The sequence below is a fragment of the Coregonus clupeaformis genome, unplaced genomic scaffold, assembly GCF_020615455.1.
Source record: "Coregonus clupeaformis isolate EN_2021a unplaced genomic scaffold, ASM2061545v1 scaf0123, whole genome shotgun sequence".
In the NCBI taxonomy this organism is placed as follows: Eukaryota; Metazoa; Chordata; class Actinopteri; order Salmoniformes; family Salmonidae; genus Coregonus; species Coregonus clupeaformis.
In genome coordinates, this window is record NW_025533578.1 from 331,553 (window position 1) to 353,612 (window position 22,060).

At 46.0% G+C, this 22,060-nt stretch overlaps 1 protein-coding gene and 1 non-coding gene across 2 annotated transcripts in view; both read left to right on the forward strand.

The window, feature by feature from the left end:
* Window positions 1-22,060, forward strand: part of LOC121574709 (dedicator of cytokinesis protein 3) — a 345,949-nt gene that overhangs the window by 308,489 nt on the left and 15,400 nt on the right. Inside the window, exons 27-43 of the mRNA XM_045213536.1 lie at window positions 2,449-2,595; window positions 3,966-4,064; window positions 4,504-4,598; window positions 6,087-6,162; window positions 9,253-9,353; window positions 10,874-10,932; window positions 11,370-11,518; window positions 11,987-12,072; window positions 12,241-12,267; window positions 12,534-12,629; window positions 12,732-12,792; window positions 13,318-13,411; window positions 15,479-15,627; window positions 18,409-18,495; window positions 18,787-18,891; window positions 19,055-19,196; window positions 19,855-20,108. Coding sequence (XP_045069471.1) covers window positions 2,449-2,595; window positions 3,966-4,064; window positions 4,504-4,598; window positions 6,087-6,162; window positions 9,253-9,353; window positions 10,874-10,932; window positions 11,370-11,518; window positions 11,987-12,072; window positions 12,241-12,267; window positions 12,534-12,629; window positions 12,732-12,792; window positions 13,318-13,411; window positions 15,479-15,627; window positions 18,409-18,495; window positions 18,787-18,891; window positions 19,055-19,196; window positions 19,855-20,108 — 1,827 coding nt within the window. The remainder of the gene's footprint in view (window positions 1-2,448; window positions 2,596-3,965; window positions 4,065-4,503; window positions 4,599-6,086; window positions 6,163-9,252; window positions 9,354-10,873; window positions 10,933-11,369; window positions 11,519-11,986; window positions 12,073-12,240; window positions 12,268-12,533; window positions 12,630-12,731; window positions 12,793-13,317; window positions 13,412-15,478; window positions 15,628-18,408; window positions 18,496-18,786; window positions 18,892-19,054; window positions 19,197-19,854; window positions 20,109-22,060) is intronic.
* Window positions 15,228-15,302, forward strand: trnat-ugu. Its single transcript has one exon. It is a non-coding gene; the product is annotated as a tRNA-Thr (tRNA).

Sequence of the window (22,060 nt, forward strand, 5' to 3'; positions counted from 1 at the left end):
GTACAATGCACCGGATGATGACATCCTCTATATGATATGATATACTGTACTTTATGGTCACCGAGGGGGAATTTGACTTGGACAATGAAAGAGCCATCTAAGAGTTGGAGTGCAGATGTTGTTCATGTACAGTGGGATTCCTGTGGTCTTCCAAGAGGTCTTCTTCATGTACAGTAGGTTTCCTGTGGTCTTCCAAGAGGTCTTCTTCATGTACAGTGGGATTCCTGTGGTCTTCCAAGAGGTCTTCTTCATGTACAGTGGGATTCCTGTGGTCTTCCAAGAGGTCTTCTTCATGTACAGTGGGATTCCTGTGGTCTTCCAAGAGGTCTTCTTCATGTACAGTGGGATTCCTGTGGTCTTCCAAGAGGTCTTCTTCATGTACAGTAGGATTTCCTGTGGTCTTCCAAGAGGTCTTCTTCATGTACAGTAGGATTCCTGTGGTCTTCCAAGAGGTCTTCTTCATGTACAGTAGGATTCCTGTGGTCTTCCAAGAGGCATTATTCATGTACAGTAGGATTCCTGTGGTCTTCCAAGAGGTTTTCTTCATGTACAGTGGGATTCCTGTGGTCTTCCAAGAGGTCTTCTTCATGTACAGTGGGATTCCTGTGGTCTTCCAAGAGGTCTTCTTCATGTACAGTAGGATTCCTGTGGTCTTCCAAGAGGTCTTCTTCATGTACAGTAGGATTCCTGTGGTCTTCCAAGAGGTCTTCTTCATGTACAGTAGGATTTCCTGTGGTCTTCCAAGAGGTCTTCTTCATGTACAGTAGGATTCCTGTGGTCTTCCAAGAGGTCTTCTTCATGTACAGTAGGTTTCCTGTGGTCTTCCAAGAGGTCTTCTTCATGTACAGTGGGATTCCTGTGGTCTTCCAAGAGGTCTTCTTCATGTACAGTGGGATTCCTGTGGTCTTCCAAGAGGTCTTCTTCATGTACAGTGGGATTCCTGTGGTCTTCCAAGAGGTCTTCTTCATGTACAGTGGGATTCCTGTGGTCTTCCAAGAGGTCTTCTTCATGTACAGTAGGATTTCCTGTGGTCTTCCAAGAGGTCTTCTTCATGTACAGTAGGATTCCTGTGGTCTTCCAAGAGGTCTTCTTCATGTACTGTAGGATTCCTGTGGTCTTCCAAGAGGCATTATTCATGTACAGTAGGATTCCTGTGGTCTTCCAAGAGGTTTTCTTCATGTACAGTGGGATTCCTGTGGTCTTCCAAGAGGTCTTCTTCATGTACAGTGGGATTCCTGTGGTCTTCCAAGAGGTCTTCTTCATGTACAGTAGGATTCCTGTGGTCTTCCAAGAGGTCTTCTTCATGTACAGTGGGATTCCTGTGGTCTTCCAAGAGGTCTTCTTCATGTACAGTGGGATTCCTGTGGTCTTCCAAGAGGTCTTCTTCATGTACAGTAGGATTCCTGTGGTCTTCCAAGAGGTCTTCTTCATGTACAGTAGGATTCCTGTGGTCTTCCAAGAGGTCTTCTTCATGTACAGTAGGATTTCCTGTGGTCTTCCAAGAGGTCTTCTTCATGTACAGTAGGATTCCTGTGGTCTTCCAAGAGGTCTTCTTCATGTACAGTAGGATTCCTGTGGTCTTCCAAGAGGTCTTCTTCATGTGCAGTAGGATTTCTTGTGGTCTTCCAAGAGGTCTTCTTCATGTACAGTAGGATTTCCTGTGGTCTTCCAAGAGGTCTTCTTCATGTACAGTAGGATTCCTGTGGTCTTCCAATAGGTCTTCTTCATGTACAGTAGGATAGGATTCCTGTGGTCTTCCAAGAGGTCTTCTTCATGTACAGTGGGATTCCTGTGGTCTTCCAAGAGGTCTTCTTCATGTACAGTAGGATTCCTGTGGTCTTCCAAGAGGTCTTCTTCATGTACAGTAGGATTCCTGTGGTCTTCCAAGAGGTCTTCTTCATGTACAGTAGGATTCCTGTGGTCTTCCATGAGGTCTTCTTCATGTACAGTAGGATTCCTGTGGTCTTCCAAGAGGTCTTCTTCATGTACAGTAGGATTCCTGTGGTCTTCCAAGAGGTCTTCTTCATGTACAGTAGGATTCCTGTGGTCTTCCAAGAGGTCTTCTTCATGTACAGTAGGATTCCTGTGGTCTTCCAAGAGGTATTCTTCATGTACAGTAGGATTCCTGTGGTCTTCCAAGAGGTCTTCTTCATGTACAGTAGTATTCCAGTGGTCTTCCATGAGGTCTTCTTCATGTACAGTAGGATAGGATTCCTGTGGTCTTCCAAGAGGTCTTCTTCATGTACAGTAGAATTCCTGTGGTCTTCCAAGAGGTCTTCTTCATGTACAGTAGGATTCCTGTGGTCTTCCAAGAGGTCTTCTTCATGTACAGTAGGATTCCTGTGGTCTTCCAAGAGGTCTTCTTCATGTACAGTAGGTTTCCTGTGGTCTTCTTCGCCCCTGGAGAGGGTACCCATTGATTTCCCATTTATTCATATCTCCCTCTAGGACACCCCGGTGCCAGAGGAAGTAGAGATGATGGTGGAGTCTCTCCTGGATGTGCTGCTCCAGACCCTGCTGGCCATCATGACCAAGTCTCAGTCTCAGGAGGCGGTAAGGGGCCATCGCTGCCCACAGTGCACGGCTGAGATCACTGTTAGTAACTAACAATCTGCTTCTACTATCCGTCTACTTCGTCCTCCTCTCCTCTACTCTCCTAACTTCACCTCTCTCTCTTTCATCAACCTAGTCCTACTCATCTCTATCCTGTCTCTGCGTGTTCCCCCCTCCCCTCCCCCACTCCTGTCTCTGTGTGTTTCCCCCTCACCTCCCCCACTCCTGTCTCTGTCTCTGCGTGGTTCCCCCTCTCCTCCCCCACTCCTGTCTCTGCATGTTCCCCCCTCACCTCCCCCACTCCTGTCTCTGCGTGTTTCCCCTCTCTCCCCCACTCCTGTCTCTGCATGTTCCCCCCTCACCTCCCCCACTCCTGTCTCTGCGTGTTTCCCCCCCTCCTCCCCCACTCCTGTCTCTGCGTGTTTCCCCCTCTCCTCCCCCACTCCTGTCTCTGCGTGTTTCCCCTCTCCTCCCCCACTCCTGTCTCTGCATGTTCCCCCCTCACCTCCCCCACTCCTGTCTCTGCGTGTTTCCCCCCTCTCCTCCCCCACTCCTGTCTCTGCGTGTTTCCCCCCTCTCCTCCCCCACTCCTGTCTCTGCGTGTCCCCTCTCCTCCCCCACTCCTGTCTCTGTGTGTTTCCCCTCTCCTCCCCCACTCCTGTCTCTGCGTGTTTCCCCTCTCCTCCCCACTCCTGTCTCTGCGTGTTTCCCCCCTCTCCTCCCCCACTCCTGTCTCTGCGTGTTTCCCCCTCTCCTCCCCCACTCCTGTCTCTGCGTGTTTCCCCCTCTCCCCCACTCCTGTCTCTGCGTGTCTCCTCCCCCCACTCCTGTCTCTGCGTGTTCCCCCTCACCTCCCCCCACTCCTGTCTCTGCGTGTTTCCCCCTCTCCTCCCCCACTCCTGTCTCTGTGTGTTTCCCCCCTCTCCTCCCCCACTCCTGTCTCTGCGTGTTTCCCCCCTCACCTTCTTCATTATGTCCCTTTACTCCTTCAGCAGTTTGTAGCTTGTCTGTAGTCTGTTAGACGTGTTTTTCAGAGGAATCAAGTTAAGTAAAAGATTGTCTCTCAGTAGAGGAGTATGAGACCCAAAGCTATTTTGTTTAACATACATTTATTTGTTTAATATTAATGATCAATTTAGTATTAGTCACTGTTAGGAACTCAGTAAATAAGCTGAATGCAGTAACTAAACTAAGCTGAATGCAGTAACTAAACTAAGCTGAATGAAGTAACTAACTTACTAAACTAACTCAAACTAACTTACAGTTCTCCTTTGAATCCTAATCCAATCATCTCTCTCAATCCTCGTTATCCTAACCCCCCCTTCTTCCCATCTGTGTTTTGGTTGGTCATTGGGTGGCTCGCGGGGCACTGTGATTGGCTGACATGTGTGTGCCTGTGTTCTCATTGGCAGGGAGAGTATGTGTCCTGCCTCCTATCCCTGCTGCGTCAGATGACTGACATCCACTTCAAACATCTACTGGACAACTTCCAGAGCAAAGAGGAACTCAAGGTGAGACTGTCTCTTTCTCAGTTGTCTTAAAAATCTGTCCTCTTCCTCACTGACCTGAAAGAACCAATGTGATTCATGAATTCCAGCCAAATGATGAGCTTCCACCATGTTGTTTTCACCTGTCTCGTCGTTTCCAATCAGTGCATATGAAGGGGAGGAGACGAGGAGAGGACAGATTTGTGATGGAGCCTCTAATGTCCAGGGAGTTATAGACAAACTGACATGCTGGTGTTGTTCCATTTACACTGCCCTGTGTTCTGGCCTGCTCATGCTTAAGTACACACATTTCTCTCTCTCTCTCTCTCTCTCTCTCTCTCTCTCTCTCTCTCTCTCTCTCTCTCTCTCTCTCTCTCTCTCTCTCTCTCTCTCTCTCTCTCTCTCTCTCTCTCTCTCTCTCTCTCTCTCTCTCTCTCTCTCTCTCTCTCTCTCTCTCTCTCAGGAGTTCCTTCTGAAGATCTTCTGTGTGTTTCGTAACCTGATGAAGCTCAGTATTTTTCCCCGGGACTGGAACGTGATGAGGCTGCTGACCAGCAAGTATGTCGTCCTGAACACATACACGCGCACACACACACACAGGACTGGAACGTGATGAGCTGACCAGGAAGTACATCTCTATGTGTCTCCCATCCTCCCATCCCTCTTCCACCCATCCCTCTTCCACACCTCCACCCATTCCTCTTTTACACACATTTTAGTCACTTCAAATCAAAATGTATTTGTCACGAACACATATTTTGGCAGATGTTATTGCAGCTAAATGCTTATGTTTCTAGCTCTAGTTCCAACCATGCAGTAATAAATAAATAAATAAATAAATAATAATAATAATAATAAATAAATGCAGTAATACCTAACACACAAATCCCCAAAATAAAGTCCACGATCAGCTCCTTCGTTTTGTTGACATTGAGGGAGAGGTTATTTTCCTGGCACCACTCCGCCAGGTCCCTCACCTCCTCCCTGTAGGCTGTCTCATCGTTGTTGGTCATCAGGCCTACCACTGTTGTGTCGTCTTCAAACTTGATGATAGAGTTGGAGATGTACGTGGCCACAGAGTCATGGGTGAACAGGGCAGGGTTCAGACCCAGGGCCCCAAGCTTAATGATGAGCTTGGAGGGTACTATGGTGTTGAAGGCTGAGCTATAGTCGATGAACAGCATTCCTACATACAGTTGAAGTCTGAAGTTTACATACACTTAGGTTGGAGTCATTAAAACTTGTTTTTCAACCACTCCACAAATGTCTTGTTAACAAACTATAGTTTTGGCAAGTTGGTTAGGACATCTACTTTGTGCATGACACAAGTAATCTTTCCAACAATTGTTTACAGACAGATTATTTCACTTATAATTCACTGTATCACAATTCCAGTGGGTCAGAAGTTTACATACACTAAGTTGACTGTGCCTTTAAACAGCTTGGAAAATTCCAGAAAATTATGTCATGGCTTTAGAAGCTTCTGATAGGCTAATTGACATCATTTGAGTCAATTGGAGGATGTATTTCAAGGCCTACCTTCAAACTCAGTTCCTCTTTGCTTGACATCATGAGAAAATCAAAAGAAATCAGCAAGACCTCAGAAAAAAAATGGAACGTACACGGCCGTGACGATGACTTGAAGAAAATTATCTCGGGAGGTAATGTGGTCGGCATTTGATGGTGAGCTATTCCAGATCGGGAGAACAAAAGGACTTGAGTTCCTGTACGTTAGCGCAATCACACCATGAGTAGTTAATCATCAAACATACACCTCCACTTTTCTTTTTCCTGGAGAGTTCCTTCTTCCTGTCCGCGCGATTACTTCAGGGAATTAAGCAGTAGCCTATTCACGCCTCATGGATGATAATGTCACATTACATCAATGACCTGCAACATGTCGTAAAACATATTCAGAAGAATCCCCATTGTAACACATTTTAGATGTTACCCAACATCCACAAAATGGTGGCAAAATGTATCAATAATGAGATGTTTGAAAACCATTTATTTGAACAGTTCTGTATTCATTTCTGTTGTTTCTAGCACCATAGTGATAACTGTCCAATATCTGTCCCCGGCTCTGCACAAGAACTTCACTGAGGCTGACTTTCAATTCAAGGTGCGTGACTTTGACAGTGTGATACACACACACACACACACACACACACGGAGAGCTAGTGAGCTGCTGCTGAAGCCCACGCCAGAGTGACACACACATGCATGCATACACACGCACAGACACGCACACGCACACACACACACACACACATGCATGCATACACACGCACAGACACACAAGCAAACACCAGAGCACACGCACACACACACACACGCATGCTCGCAAGCACGCACCTCACATACACACAACCTGCCTCTAATCAGCTGTGTCTTTACTGCACACTGCAGCTCACTAGCTCAGTACCCAGCAGTCTCTAATCCAATCATAATGAGGCCTTCTCTCTCCTCCTCTTCCCTCTCCTCTCTCCCCTTCCCTCTCCCCCTCCCCCTCCTCTCTCCCCCTCCCCCTCCTCTCTCCCCCTCCCCCTCCTTCTCCCCTCCCCTCCCCCTCCCCCCTCCTCCTTCCCCCTCCCCCTCCTCCTTCCCCCTCCTCCTCCTTCCCCCTCTCCCTCCTCCTTTCCCCTTCTCCTCCTTTCCCCTCTCCTCTCCTCCTTTCCCCCTCTCCTCTCCTCCTTTCCCCCTCTCCTCTCCTCCTTTCCCCCTCTCCTCCTTTTCTCCCCTCTCCTCCCCTCCTCTTCCCTCTCCTCCCCTGTCCTCCCTCTCCTTCTCTCTTCTCTCTCTCTCCCCTCTCCCCTCTTCTTTCCTCCTCTCCCTCCTCTCTCCCTCTCCCTTCCCTCTCCCTCCTCTCCCCTCCTTCCCTCTCCTCCTCCCATCCCCTCCTCTCCCTCTCCACCCTCCTCCCTCTCCTCCTATCTCCTCTCCTCCTCCCCCTATCACCTTCCCTCCTCTCCCCCCCTCCCATTCCCTCTCCCCTCTCCTCCTCCTCTCTCCTCCCCATCTCTCCTCTCCTCTCTCATCTCTTCCCCTCTCTTCCTCTCCCCTCCATTCCTCCCTCTCCCTCTCCTCCCCCGTCTCCTCTCCTCCTCTCCACTCCCTCTCTCCTCCTCTCCCCTCTCCTTCCCGCTCCTCCTCTCCCCTCCTCCCCTTTCATTCCCCTCATCTCGCCCCCTCTCCTCCTGTCCTTCCCTCTCCTCCTGCCCCCTCCTCCACTCCTCTACTCCCCTCCTCTCCCCCTCTCCTCCACTCCCCTCCTCCCCCTCTTCCCTCTCCTCCTCTCCCCTCTCCTTCCCTCACCTCATCTCACCTCTCCTCTTCTCTCCTCCCCTCTCCTCCCCTCCTCCCCTCCTCTCCCCTCTCCTCCCCTCTCCTCCTCTCCCCTCCATTCCTTCCCATTCCTCCTCTCTCCTCCCCTCGCCTCCTCTAATCTCTTCCCCTCTCCTCCCCTCGCCTCCTCTCTCATCTCTTCCCCTCTCCTCCTCTCCCCTCTCTTCCTCTCCCCTCTCCTTCCCTCTCCTCCTCTCCCCTCTCTTCCTCTCCTTCCCTCTCCTCCTCTCCCCTCCATTCCTCTCTCTCCCCTCTCCTCTCCTCCTCCTCTCCTCCCCCGTCTCCTCTCCTCCTCTCCCTCTCTCCTCCCCTCTCCTCCTCCACTCCCCTCTCCCCCTCTCCTCCCCCTCCGAGCGATTTCCGCTAGATGGGCCAGCTGCAAAGTAAAAATGGTCTATGTCGGGGGAAAAATTGCTCTTAACCCCCTAGAGTCATTGTCCTCGCCCCTGTGGAAATCTAATTTGCATAATTACATGTATTGAATCTGTTATTCAATGTGTTTGTATGGGCTAATAGCAGTAAGGCCAAATACATTTTTTTATCAAATATATTTTTTTACTATTTTGTTTTGATACTTCAAGGGGTCTTAATTCTAAATCACATAGCAAAAATGATCCTTAGTATTACCTTCTTAACCCTCCCGTTGTCCTAGGGTCAAAATGACCCGCCACTGTGTTGAACCAACTTTATTTAATTTGTATATTTTTGGGATCATTTGAAAGAAGGAGGCAGTGAGACTTTAAAGAAAGTATCACTGCCTCCTTCTCACAAATGATCCAAAAAATATACAAATTAAATAAAGTTGGTTTAAATCAAATCAAATCAAATCTTATTGGTCACATGCGCCGAATACAACAGGTGCAGACATTACAGTGAAATGCTTACTTACAGCCCTTAACCAACAGTGCATTTATTTTAAACAAAAAAAGTAAGAATAAAACAACAACAAAAAAAGTGTTGAGAAAAAAAGAGCAGAAGTAAAATAAAGTGACAGTAGGGAGGCTATATATACAGGGGGGTACCGGTGCAGAGTCAATGTGCGGGGGCACCGGCTAGTTGAGGTAGTTGAGGTAATATGTACATGTGGGTAGAGTTAAAGTGACTATGCATAAATACTTAACAGAGTAGCAGCAGCGTAAAAAGGATGGGGTGGGGGGGCAGTGCAAATAGTCCGGGTAGCCATGATTAGCTGTTCAGGAGTCTTATGGCTTGGGGGTAGAAGCTGTTGAGAAGTCTTTTGGACCTAGACTTGGCACTCCGGTACCAAGCACTCCGGTTTAACACAGTGGCGGGTCATTTTGACCCTAGGACAACGGGAGGGTTAAAACAATTCTATATACTGGAGCTTAGTAGAACCGTCCCGTCCCCCGGCTTAGACTGTTTAGTGAATCTTTTATTCAATGCATTTGTATGGTCTAATAGCAGTAAGGACAAATAAAAAATAATATATTTTTTTATGTTTTAAAATATATATATATATACTCGAAGGGGTCCTAAAATTCCAAATCAAATAGCTAAATGATCCTTGGTATGACCTTCTTAAAACAATTCCATATAGCTTAGTAGAACCCCCCCTCCCCCGGTTTAGACTATGATGGGTTAATTTAAGGTTAGGCATTAGAATTAGCAGTGTGGTTAGGGTTAGGGTTAAGAGATGCCTCCAGAACAAGATTCATGACTAAAAACGCTAACCTGCCTCCTTCCTCCCCCTCTCCTCTCACAAGATGTTCACGATCTTTTCAACATCCTAGTTGTGTGGGGATATAATGCTCTTCTGTTTGACCTAGACATTGAGTACCATTGTTTAGAAATGTATTTATTTTTGCTGGAGAAAAACGAATATAATGTACTGTGTGTCACTGGCCAGGTGTGGAACTCATACTTCAGCCTGGCTGTTCTCTATATCAGCCAACCCAGCCTACAACTAGAGAGCATCACCCCGGCCAAGAGGAAGAAAGTGTTGGACAAGTATGTGCCCTCAAAGAGTTCCCATTCAATCATCATCACCATTGTTTACCGTTTCTCTTCGAGCATCTTTTGTTTTGTTTATACAGTGAATGTGTTGGACAAGTAAGACTCCTCACAGTGTGGCCTGCCGCTCTTCATCATGGTTTACCACTTGTCCTGAAGCATGCTGGGTTGTCTCTAAAGTGTTAATCTGTACAGTAGCTACCTCCAGTGTTCATCTGGACAGTAGCTACCTCCAGTGTTCATCTGGACAGTAGCTACCTCCAGTGTTCATCTGGACAGTAGCTACCTCCAGTGTTCATCTGGACAGTAGCTACCTCCAGTGTTCATCTGGACAGTAGCTACCTCCAGTGTTCATCTGGACAGTAGCTACCTCCAGTGTTCATCTGGACAGTAGCTACCTCCAGTGTTCATCTGGACAGTAGCTACCTCCAGTGTTCATCTGGACAGTAGCTACCTCCAGTGTTCATCTGGACAGTAGCTACCTCCAGTGTTCATCTGGACAGTAGCTACCTCCAGTGTTCATCTGGACAGTAGCTACCTCCAGTGTTCATCTGGACAGTAGCTACCTCCAGTGTTTAGTGGGGTATAGATCCTTAGGTTTCTGGGTCAATATTCGGCTAGAGAGACCACTTTTCTTACAGTGTCGCCTGAGGTTGTACGTTTTAATCTTATACTGTAGTAGTGATTTTGCGAGAGACTTTGAACTGTCTGCTCATTTGTGTCCTTTAGTTTCATTTTATCTGACTTAAAAATCTAATCAAAGTTTATTGGTTGCATACACAGATTTGCAGATGTTATCGTGTGGTCCTCTGTAGCTCAGCTGGTAGAGCACGGCGCTTGTAACGCCAAGGTAGTGGGTTCGATCCCCGGGACCACCCATAACAAAAAATGTATGCACTCATGACTAAGTCGCTTTGGATAAAAGCGTCTGCTAAATGGCTTATTATTATTATTATTATCGCAGTTGCAGCTAAATGCTTGTGTTTCTAGCTCCAACAGTGCAGTAAAAGGCAATGATGATGTGAAAGTAGTCTCTTTTAAAAGGATCTTAATTTGAGTGATAGCAGGTGTGTCAGAACAAAACTTAATGACCTACTTTCAGAAGCTCCCCAAAAAAATCCTTTCTACCCCAGGATGCGATCTATTTCTCCATGCCGGCTTTCTCTGTTTCTCACGTTGCCCTGTTCCCTTCCTGTTTCTCACGTTGCCTTGTTCACTTCCTGTTTCTCACAAACATTCTTTCAGAGGAGAGCTAATGAGTACCAGGCTTAAGTTTAAAAATATGAGCGTACCATTTCTGATATTGCATTCACACACTGCAGGACTTCTGTAATTCTGTGATCATCATCATTCTGTGATTTTTCAAGGAATGAATGTTCTTCAATCTCAGTACATTTCCTGATCTGTTAACAGTGGATAGAAAAATCCCAAAACAAATACCAATAGATAGAATATCCAACACATGTCCAATATTCTGTAGCTAGAGATCTATGACTCTGCACCTGTTTTGTTTCTAGGTATGGTGATATGAGGGTGATGATGGCCTATGAGCTGTTCAGCATGTGGCAGAACCTCGGTGAGAGTTGCTCTCTACTTCACCCTTTATCGGGCTATGTAACCTTACATTTTAAAATGTAGCATTCGGAGGACGTACTGTATTGTAGGATCCTTACCCATGTACAATTTTCCCTTTCTCACTCGCCCACCAAACGTACAGCATGTTCACTTGGTACCTCACATTACAGTTGAGCAGCCAAATGTTAACGCGTAACGATATTGACCTCTGCAGATGATAGGAAGTGTTTCAACATAGCTCTTTCTTTCTAATGTTCTCCCAGTGCTTTTCCGCCTCACTTTTGGGTTGATTAAAATGTTGATCTAAATTCTACCATGCTCTTCTTTTTCTCTCTGGAAATCCTATTTTCTGCCGTTCGTTGCGTCTGGTTGATAGCAAGTGGTTTTTTGTGTTATTTAACGTAAAGTCTTGACTCCTCCTCTTCCTGTCGTGTCCAGGTGAGAACAAGATCCACTTCATCCCAGGTATGATAGGGCCGTTCCTGGGTGTGACCTTGGTGCCTCAGGGGGAGGTCAGGAACATCATGATCCCCATCTTCCACGACATGATGGACTGGGAGCAGAAGAAGAACGGCAACTTCAAACAGGTACACACACGAACACGCACACAAGGATATGATGGGCTGTAGCAGAGGAAGAATGGGTCAGGGTTGCATTCCTCCACATATTTAATATTGAACCTTTATCTAACTACATGTATATACAGTAGGTAACGGGGGCCCTCTTTCACTCATATTACTTCAATTTCTTCATATTACTTCAATTTCTTCATATTACTTCAATTTCTTCATATTAATTCAATTTCTTCATATTATTTAAATGTCTTATTATTTCAATTTCTTTCACATACAGTATTTTTCTAAAATTCCAATGCACTCTTCAGGCAGTCATGAACGTTACAGAGCATGTATGGCATATCGACTGGGATAAACCTTTTTTTTTTTTAACCAGGTTTGACCTTCATTAGAGAGTGAGATTAGAGTTGCCTTCTCTCTCCTTACACCCTGTCTTATATGGTAGGACAAACAGTGGTGTATTCATACTGCTGTGTCCAGGTGGAGGCAGAGCTGATAGACAAGCTGGACAGTCTGGTGTCTGAGGGGAAAGGAGATGAGAACTACAGAGAACTCTTCAGCCTGCTGTAAGTAGAGGAATACCACACACACACACACACACACACACACACGCGCTTGGCCCTTTCTTGCTCTAACCTGTTGGTTTTGCTACCTGCTCTGATAACCGTTTCTGTACCTCCTACCTTTAAAACATTGTGTTTGCGTTGCTCTCTTTCTGCTGCGTGGGGGATTAGAACCCAGCTCTTTGGGCCTTACCCCAGGTAAGATAACACACCTTTAACGATCTACTGCCACTAACTCCTCTCTCCTGTAGCTCAGTTGGTAGAGCATGGCGCTTGCAACGCCAGGGTTGTGGGTTCGTTTCCCACGGGGGGCCAGTATGAAAAATGAATGTATGCACTCACTAACTGTAAGTCGATCTGGATAAGAGCGTCTGCTAAATGACTAAAATGTCAAATGTAGATCCTGTCAAATGGTGTACACAGTGATCACTCAAACCCAGGCCTTGGTGTTTCTTTGTCTCCAGCCTGCTGGAGAAGATCGAGCAGGAGACGTGGAGGGAGACGGGGATCTCCTTCATCACCTCTGTCACACGGCTGATGGAACGCCTGCTGGACTACAGGTACGACTAGATGGGTCCCCACTTGTTATGGAACAGTGGAGAACAGAAGATAATATGCATTACAATACATCAATAACTGGATTTGTTCCTCTCTCTGTTTAGGGACTGCATGAAAGGAGAAGAGACAGAGAACAAGAAGATTGGCTGTACTGTCAACCTGCTGGTAAGACACTGTAGACTGGCTGTACTGTCAACCTGCTGGTAAGATACTGTAGACTCTGGCTGTACTGTCAACCTGCTGGTAAGACACTGCAGACTCTGGCTGTACTGTCAACCTGCTGGTAAGACACTGTAGACTCTGGCTGTACTGTCAACCTGCTGGTAAGACACTGTAGACTCTGGCTGTACTGTCAACCTGCTGGTAAGACACTGTAGACTCTGGCTGTACTGTCAACCTGCTGGTAAGACACTGTGGACTCTGGCTGTACTGTCAACCTGCTGGTAAGACACTGTAGACTGGCTGTACTGTCAACCTGCTGGTAAGACACTGTAGACTGGCTGTACTGTCAACCTGCTGGTAAGACACTGTAGACTGGCTGTACTGTCAACCTGCTGGTAAGACACTGTAGACTCTGGCTGTACTGGCAACCTGCTGGTCAGGCAACCCCCAGACTGTCACCCTGCCATACTGAAACGGCGGTGTAAAGGGTTTGTTTTGGTTTTAATATATTGTCTGTTTGGTCTCTAGAACTTCTACAAGTCAGAGATCAACAAGGAGGAGATGTACATCCGCTATATCCACAAGCTGTGTGACATGCACCTCCAGGCTGAGAACTACACAGGTAATACTGCATGCACCTCCAGGCTGAGAACTACACAGGTAATACTGCATCCACAAGCTGTGTGACATGCACCTCCAGGCTGAGAACTACACAGGTAATACTGCATCCACCTCCAGGCTGAGAACTACACAGGTAATACTGCATGCACCTCCAGGCTGAGAACTACACAGGTAATACTGCATCCACAAGCTGTGTGACATGCACCTCCAGGCTGAGAACTACACAGGTAATACTGCATGCACCTCCAGGCTGAGAACTACACAGGTAATACTGCATCCACAAGCTGTGTGACATGCACCTCCAGGCTGAGAACTACACAGGTAATACTGCATCCACCTCCAGGCTGAGAACTACACAGGTAATACTGCATGCACCTCCAGGCTGAGAACTACACAGGTAATACTGCATCCACCTCCAGGCTGAGAACTACACAGGTAATACTGCATGCACCTCCAGGCTGAGAACTACACAGGTAATACTGCATCCACCTCCAGGCTGAGAACTACACAGGTAATACTGCATCCACCTCCAGGCTGAGAACTACACAGGTAATGCACCTCCAGGCTGAGAACTACACAGGTAATACTGCATCCACCTCCAGGCTGAGAACTACACAGGTAATGCACCTCCAGGCTGAGAACTACACAGGTAATACTGCATCCACAAGCTGTGTGACATGCACCTCCAGGCTGAGAACTACACAGGTAATACTGCATCCACCTCCAGGCTGAGAACTACACAGGTAATACTGCATCCACCTCCAGGCTGAGAACTACACAGGTAATACTGCATCCACCTCCAGGCTGAGAACTACACAGGTAATACTGCATGCACCTCCAGGCTGAGAACTACACAGGTAATACTGCATGCACCTCCAGGCTGAGAACTACACAGGTAATACTGCATGCACCTCCAGGCTGAGAACTACACAGGTATGATACCCACACACGAACCTATTCACTCACAAAGGGAAAGAGTGTACTAGCTATGGTTGCAAAGCTACCGGTAATTTCCCAAAGTTACCGGAATCTTCAGTACTTTTGGTAATGCCAAGAGTGTGCAAAGCTGTCATCAAGGCAAAGGGTGGCTATTTGAAGAACCTCAAATATAAAATATATTTTGATTTGTATAACACCTTTTTGGTTGCTACATGATTCCATATGTGTTATTTTATAGTTTTGATGTCTTCACTATTATTCTACAATGTAAAAAATAGTAAAAATAAAGAAAAACCCTTGAATGAGTAGGTGTGTCCAAACTTTTGACTGGTACTAAATATATATATATATATATATATATATATATATATATATATACACACATACATACACACATACAGTATTAAGGATATTAAACACATGGCATTCACTAAGTTGATGGTTTATATTTAGGAGAATGATTTACAGCTTTGCTATTTATTCTTTATTTTAAAATCATCTTATTTAATTGTTTCATAAATTGTACATGTGCTAAAGCCACACAGAGGGCCAGAGATTATTACAGACGCCTGGGATAATCTGAATTTACCAAAAAGGGCCACTAGATGTCTTGTGATAAATTACATAAAATCCTTGAAAGATACAACAATTCTAGGTGGTTTAGTATAGTAAAATACCTTCCCTTTGCAACCTTAGTACTTGCTAAAATGAAATAACATGCACTTTTAACATTGCTGTGCTTTACTCCCATGGGCACGTTCAATATGGCCACAGATCCACACATAACTTGAAAGGGAATGTCACTAGTGGTGGTAACTCTAATTCTGTAGTTCAACAGAGGCTGTTTTCATCCTGCTGCTGGACTGTGAGCTGTTGTTCCCCCCGTGTAGCTCAGTTGGTAGAGCATGGCGCTTGTAACGCCAGGGTTGTGGGTTCGATTCCCACGGGGGGGGGGTCCAGTATGAAAAATGTATGCACTCACTAACTGTAAGTCGCTCTGGATAAGAGCGTCTGCTAAAATGTAAATTTACCCTGCTTTTGTACTGGGAAGCTACTGCACTGCCCAGCTATATATGTTGTTCCTAGTGATGTCTGGAAACTGTATGTTTGTCTGTATGTTACTCTACAGAGGCTGCGTTCACCCTGCTTTTGTACTGGGAGCTGCTACACTGGGAGGAGAGGCCTCTAATGGAGTTCCTCCACTACCCAGCCCAGAGCGAATGGCATCGCAAAGAGGGCCTCTGTCGCAAGGTCATCCACTACTTCAACAAGGGAAAGGTAAGTGGAACATGTACTGGAAAACGCAGCAAAGTTCAGACACTACTTCAACAAGGGCATTGTAGATGGGGAATCAACTGTCATCAATCATTTATCTCATAATCTAGGGTGTTCACCCATAAAATGATTAGTTCATTCAAGGTTTATACAAATATGTCAATTTAATAGAGAATTATGTCAGAAAAACAATAGTCCAAACCAGGGGCGGTGTGTTCATTAGGGCGATATGGGCGACGCACTGCCAAACGGGAAAAGGAAGGGATTTTTTTTCTAATCAATTATATCACGGCAACAGTAGTTATCAGTGTTCTAATCTAGACGTCTGATCTGCCACTAAATGTCCAATCAGGCTAAAGTCGTGCTTCAAATGGCCCTCGCTCTTTGGGGGCGATTTCAGTCAGGTTGAAAATCGCCCCAGAAGTCTCTCATAGACTCTCATGTAAAATCTTTTTTTTTCAAATATCAGAGCTTTCAATACAATCTCTATGGGTTCTGGGAGGGCTTGCGCTTTCGTCATACGTAACATAACCATGAACGTAACTAAGAAAAGAGCGGGTAGCAGCGTCAATCAATTCACGTACTACTGTCAAGATGGCTAGCGTTCAGTGCAACTCGATTGTCTCTTTGAAAGAAGTTCCTTTTTGTCGGCGAACAAATCAAGATAAATTGGCAACGAAACAATTAGGACCTCCCAGACCAAATGTAATAATTCAACAGGTTTCTACTAAAGGGGGAAAGTCCTACACCCGAGGATTTTCCAAAAATTGGTACGAACGAAAAACCTGGCTACCAGGCTGCAATGTAGCTAATGCAGTCTTCTGCTACCCCTGCTTACTCTTTCACCCTGAAGGCGGCACGGCAGACAGCACCGCTTGGACAGCGACTGGTGTAACGGACATGCACCATCTTTCAGAAAATATTAAGAAACATGAGCTGTCAAAGACCCACATGGATAGCTGTTTGAGATTGTCTGCTTTGGGGAGAGTGAACATTGCCACTCAACTGGATGCGGGATACAGGCTAGCTGTCCGCCGCCACAACGATGAGGTTAGCAAGAACCGCCACATCCTCAGCCGGCTAATCCAGTGTGTGAAGTTTTGCGGAGTGTTTGAGTTAGCTTTGCGAGGCAAAGATGAAACTGAGGGCTCCACCAACCCTGGTATTTTTCTTGGACTTGTCAACTTTGTGGCACAATTAGATGAGGTGTTTTATGGAAATGCATATTGTTTATGCAGTGTTGAGGAATGTGAAAGAACACCCTTGATTATTTTTACTGTGATAACTTATTTTGCTTTTGTAAGCCAACACTTTTGAGATCAGTCAATAAATGCTTCTGGTATTGACTTATATGCTGCCCCTGTCTTCATGTTGTTGCTGGACATATCTTTTTTTAAATGTGTGTAGGTCACCTAAATCATCAGAAAAATTGCCCCCCCTGAGAATTTTTTCAGGAGCCGCCACTGGTCCAAACCTCATGTCTCTACCATATATGGTTCAAACATTACAAACAATTTACTCTGAGAATTCAGCATGTTTAGAGTGAATGGAATGTCATCAAAGTGGTCAGTGCTCAAGAGAACTGTCAACCGACAAGCTAACTAGTGGCTACATGTTCGTGAGTGAAAACATGGGCTTTTACTAAATGAAATCCACTGAAGACAAAAAAAAAATAGGGACTAAATAAATATGTATTTACAAAGCTAGGAGACAGAATTTCAATATCCACCGTCCACGACGACGATCTGTTCCTGTTTTCATTGTGTATTTCTGAGTCTACCCTTTAAATCACCATAGAAACGGCCCCTCAACTTAGATTGATCACCAATATAGAAAATTATGAAGGTATCAAGTTGATTTTAATTGGTCCAACCAGCGGAAACGCCTCCAAATGGTACCACCTCACAACGCCAAACATGGAAGAGATACAATCAAGAGCGGCGTAGTCTGAACTACCAACGGTCACAGCAAATTAACTTACTTATTTCATCAATACTGTCAAGAACAAGTATATTAAGGTTATAATATTGTAGAGAACAATCTAGTGATTAATATGAAATTTATAATGACATAGGGCAAAGAACTACATTTTGACAAATTTCATAGCACCGTCTTGAATTGCCCCGTTTTTCTCTACATTGTACAGCAGTGAGTGAACGCCATTAACCCACAGCTATTCATGGCTTGCACATCCGTCACGCCATTGTTATCAACGTTCTCAAGCCAATCTCAGCCATACTGATGCCCAAAAAGATTGAGTCATTCTTAACGGGGGGCTAATGATTGTTTCACCTAAATTAAAGTATAGTGGCTTGGAAATAGGATGACATTGCCAAAGTAGGTAAATCATTAGATGGGAACAACTTTGTCATCATTATGATATTGTCAAATGTAATTTTAGAGAGATGGCAATGTTGCCATTAGCTAGCAAAGTTCGTCAAAAAATAGCTAGCAATGCTATCGTAAACTAGCTAAAATTCGGTGCTCTCCCCTCAATCTTAGCTAGCTGAAGTTTTATACTACATCTAAAGTCAACCTGGCGATATCACAATGAGGTTTAACTACTAATTATTAGCCTCATTTTGAAATGTCATCGTGTTTCCAAGTCACTAATAATGCACAAGATGAGTAGAAAGCAACAGGTGCTCAAGAGAATCTTCATAACGATGTCCGTGACGTAACGTGCAACCCATGAATAGCGGTATTTTGTCCCTATTGAAAACCAAACAAATTACTGATCAATTTTCATATTATGTTTATTTCGATCTCTGTGTGTTTCTCCAGTGCTGGGAGTATGGGGTACCATTGTGCAGAGAGCTGGCTTTCCAGTATGAGACGTTATATGACTACCAAAGCCTCAGCTGGATAAGGGTGAGTAAATGTTGCTGCAGATTGTGGGGTTCTAGGCTTCCTGGCCACCGTGCTTCTCCATCTGCATTGCTTGCTGTTTTTTTTTTTTTAGGCTGGGTATCTGTATAAGCACTTTGTGACAACTGCTGATTTAAAAAAAGGGCTTTATGAATACATTTGATTGAGAAATGGTAGGTTCGCAACCTAACTTGAGTGACCAAGATTTTCACTTAAATATCCTATTGATGTCAAGGGGAGAATTGCACCCCAAATTTTTCTTTTCTTGTAAAGACACGATTTGTGTTTTGTCAGAAAATGGAAGCAGCGTACTATGAGAACATAATGGAGCAGCAGCGTCTAGAGCCAGAGTTCTTCAGGATGGGATTCTACGGGCGCAAGTTCCCCTTCTTCCTCAGAGTGAGTCAATCCTAGTGTATGGAGTGCATCCCAAATTACACTATTCCCGACCCTAGATAGTACACTGTCTGACCAGAGCCACATAAGGAATAGGGTGTCATTTGAGACACAATCAATGTCCTGAATATTCTGCTTACTTACTTACTCCATGCTGTGTCACTAGAACAAGGAGTTTGTCTGCCGCGGTCATGACTACGAACGGCTTGAAGCCTTCCAGCAAAGGATGCTGGGAGAATTCCCACAAGCCATTGCCATGCAGCACCCTAACCAACCAGACGAGGCCATCTTACAGTGCGATGCCCAGTGTATCCTTCTGAAATAAAGCGAGAATGGGAACTGTAGTGTCTGTGTGTGTGTATACACAGAGTGTACAAAATATTAAGAACACCTTCCTAATATTGAGTTGAACCTCCCTTTTGCCCTCAGAACAGCCTCAATTCGGCGGGGCATGGGACTCTACAAGGTGTTGAAAGCGTTCCACAGGGATGCTGGCCCATGTTGACTCCAATGCTTCCCACAGTTGCTGGATGTCCATTGGGTGGTGGTACATTCTTGTAACACACGGGAAACTGTTGAGCGTGAAAAACCCAGCAGCGTTGCAGTTCTTGACACAAACCGGTGTGCCTGGCACCTACTACCATACCCCGTTCAAAGGCACTTAAATATTTTGTCTTGCCTATTCACCCTCTGAATGGCACACATACACAGTTCATGTCTCAAGGCTTAAAAATCATAATTTAACCTGTCTCCTCCCCTTCATCTACACTGATTTGAAGTGGATTTAACAAGTGGCATCAATAAGGGATCATAGCGTTCAGCTGGATTCACCTGGTCAGTCTGTCTTGGAAAGAGCAGGTGTTCTTAATGTTTTGTACATCCAGTGTGTGCTCTCTTGTGTATACGCCAAATAGAAAACACACTGCCGCCCCCCAGGCATCTTGTCCTTGACGCGGTACCTCTCAGACCTGCAGATCTATGCGGTAACGCCGGTACCGGAGAATGTCAAAATTCTCCAGATGGACCGCGTTCCAGACCGCATCAAGAGCTTCTACCGGGTCAACAACGTGCGTCGCTTCCGCTACGACCGGCCCTTCCACAAAGGATCCAAAGACCGAGAGAACGAGTTCAAGAGCTTGTGGATCGAGAGGACTACGCTGACCCTGACACACCCTCTCCCTGGCATCTCCCGCTGGTTTGAGGTGGACAAGAGAGAGCTGGTGAGTGACACTATATACCCATGACCACAACACTCCTCTGTAGCTCAGTTGGTAGAGTGTGGCGCTTGCAACGCCAGGTTAGTGGGTTTGATTACCTGGAACACCCATGTGTAAAATGTATGCACGCGTGACTAAGTCGCTTAGGATAAAAGCGTCTACTAAATGGCATATTATATTATTATTACACCGTGTTGGTGCTTTGGTACTGCAGATGAAAAGAAGTGTTAAATCTGTCTGTAATCATGATGTGTAGTAACATTCATTTGGAGGCGAAAGAAACGCACACCTGTTTAGGAGAGGTGCTGGCTAGCAGAGTAGAACACCTGTTTAGGAGAGGTGCTGGCTAGCAGAGTGGAACACCTGTTTAGGAGAGGTGCTGGCTAGCAGAGTAGAACACCTGTTTAGGGGAGGTGCTGGCTAGCAGAGTAGAACACCTGTTTAGGAGAGGTGCTGGCTAGCAGAGTGGAACACCTGTTTAGGAGAGGTGCTGGGTAACAGAGTAGAACACCTGTTTAGGAGAGGTGCTGGCTAGCAGAGTAGAACACCTGTTTAGGAGAGGTGCTGGCTAGCAGAGGAGAACACCTGTTTAGGAGAGGTGCTGGGTAGTGGAGTAGAACACCTGTTTAGGAGAGGTGCTGGCTAGCAGAGTAGAACACCTGTTTAGGGGAGGTGCTGGGTAGCAGAGTAGAACACCTGTTTAGGAGAGGTGCTGGCTAGCAGAGTAGAACACCTGTTTAGGAGAGGTGCTGGCTAACAGAGTAGAACACCTGTTTAGGAGAGGTGCTGGGTAGCGGAGTAGAACACCTGTTTAGGAGAGGTGCTGGCTAACAGAGTAGAACACCTGTTTAGGAGAGGTGCTGGCTAACAGAGTAGAACACCTGTTTAGGAGAGGTGCTGGGTAGCGGAGTAGAACACCTGTTTAGGAGAGGTGCTGGCTAACAGAGTAGAACACCTGTTTAGGAGAGGTGCTGGCTAGCAGAGTAGAACACCTGTTTAGGAGAGGTGCTGGCTAGCAGAGTAGAACACCTGTTTAGGAGAGGTGCTGGCTAGCAGAGTAGAACACCTGTTTAGGAGAGGTGCTGGGTAGCAGAGTGGAACACCTGTTTAGGAGAGGTGCTGGGTAACAGAGTAGAACACCTGTTTAGGAGAGGTGCTGGCTAGCAGAGTAGAACACCTGTTTAGGAGAGGTGCTGGCTAGCAGAGTAGAACACCTGTTTAGGGGAGGTGCTGGGTAGCAGAGGAGAACACCTGTTTAGGAGAGGTGCTGGCTAGCGGAGTAGAACACCTGTTTAGGAGAGGTGCTGGGTAGTGGAGTAGAACACCTGTTTAGGAGAGGTGCTGGCTAGCAGAGTAGAACACCTGTTTAGGGGAGGTGCTGGGTAGCAGAGTAGAACACCTGTTTAGGAGAGGTGCTGGCTAGCAGAGTAGAACACCTGTTTAGGAGAGGTGCTGGCTAGAGGAGTAGAACACCTGTTTAGGAGAGGTGCTGGCTAGCAGAGTAGAACACCTGTTTAGGAGAGGTGCTGGCTAACAGAGTAGAACACCTGTTTAGGAGAGGTGCTGGCTAACAGAGTAGAACACCTGTTTAGGAGAGGTGCTGGCTAACAGAGTAGAACACCTGGTTAGGAGAGGTGCTGGCTAACAGAGTAGAACACCTGGTTAGGAGAGGTGCTGGCTAGCAGAGGAGAACACCTGTTTAGGAGAGGTGCTGGCTAGCGGAGTAGAACACCTGTTTAGGAGAGGTGCTGGCTAGCAGAGTAGAACACCTGTTTAGGAGAGGTGCTGGCTAGCAGAGTAGAACACCTGTTTAGGAGAGGTGCTGGCTAGCAGAGTAGAACACCTGTTTAGGAGAGGTGCTGGCTAGCAGAGTAGAACACCTGTTTAGGAGAGGTGCTGGCTAGCGGAGTAGAACACTTTAAAAAGAAAAGGAGAGTCTCGCACGCAATAATTTA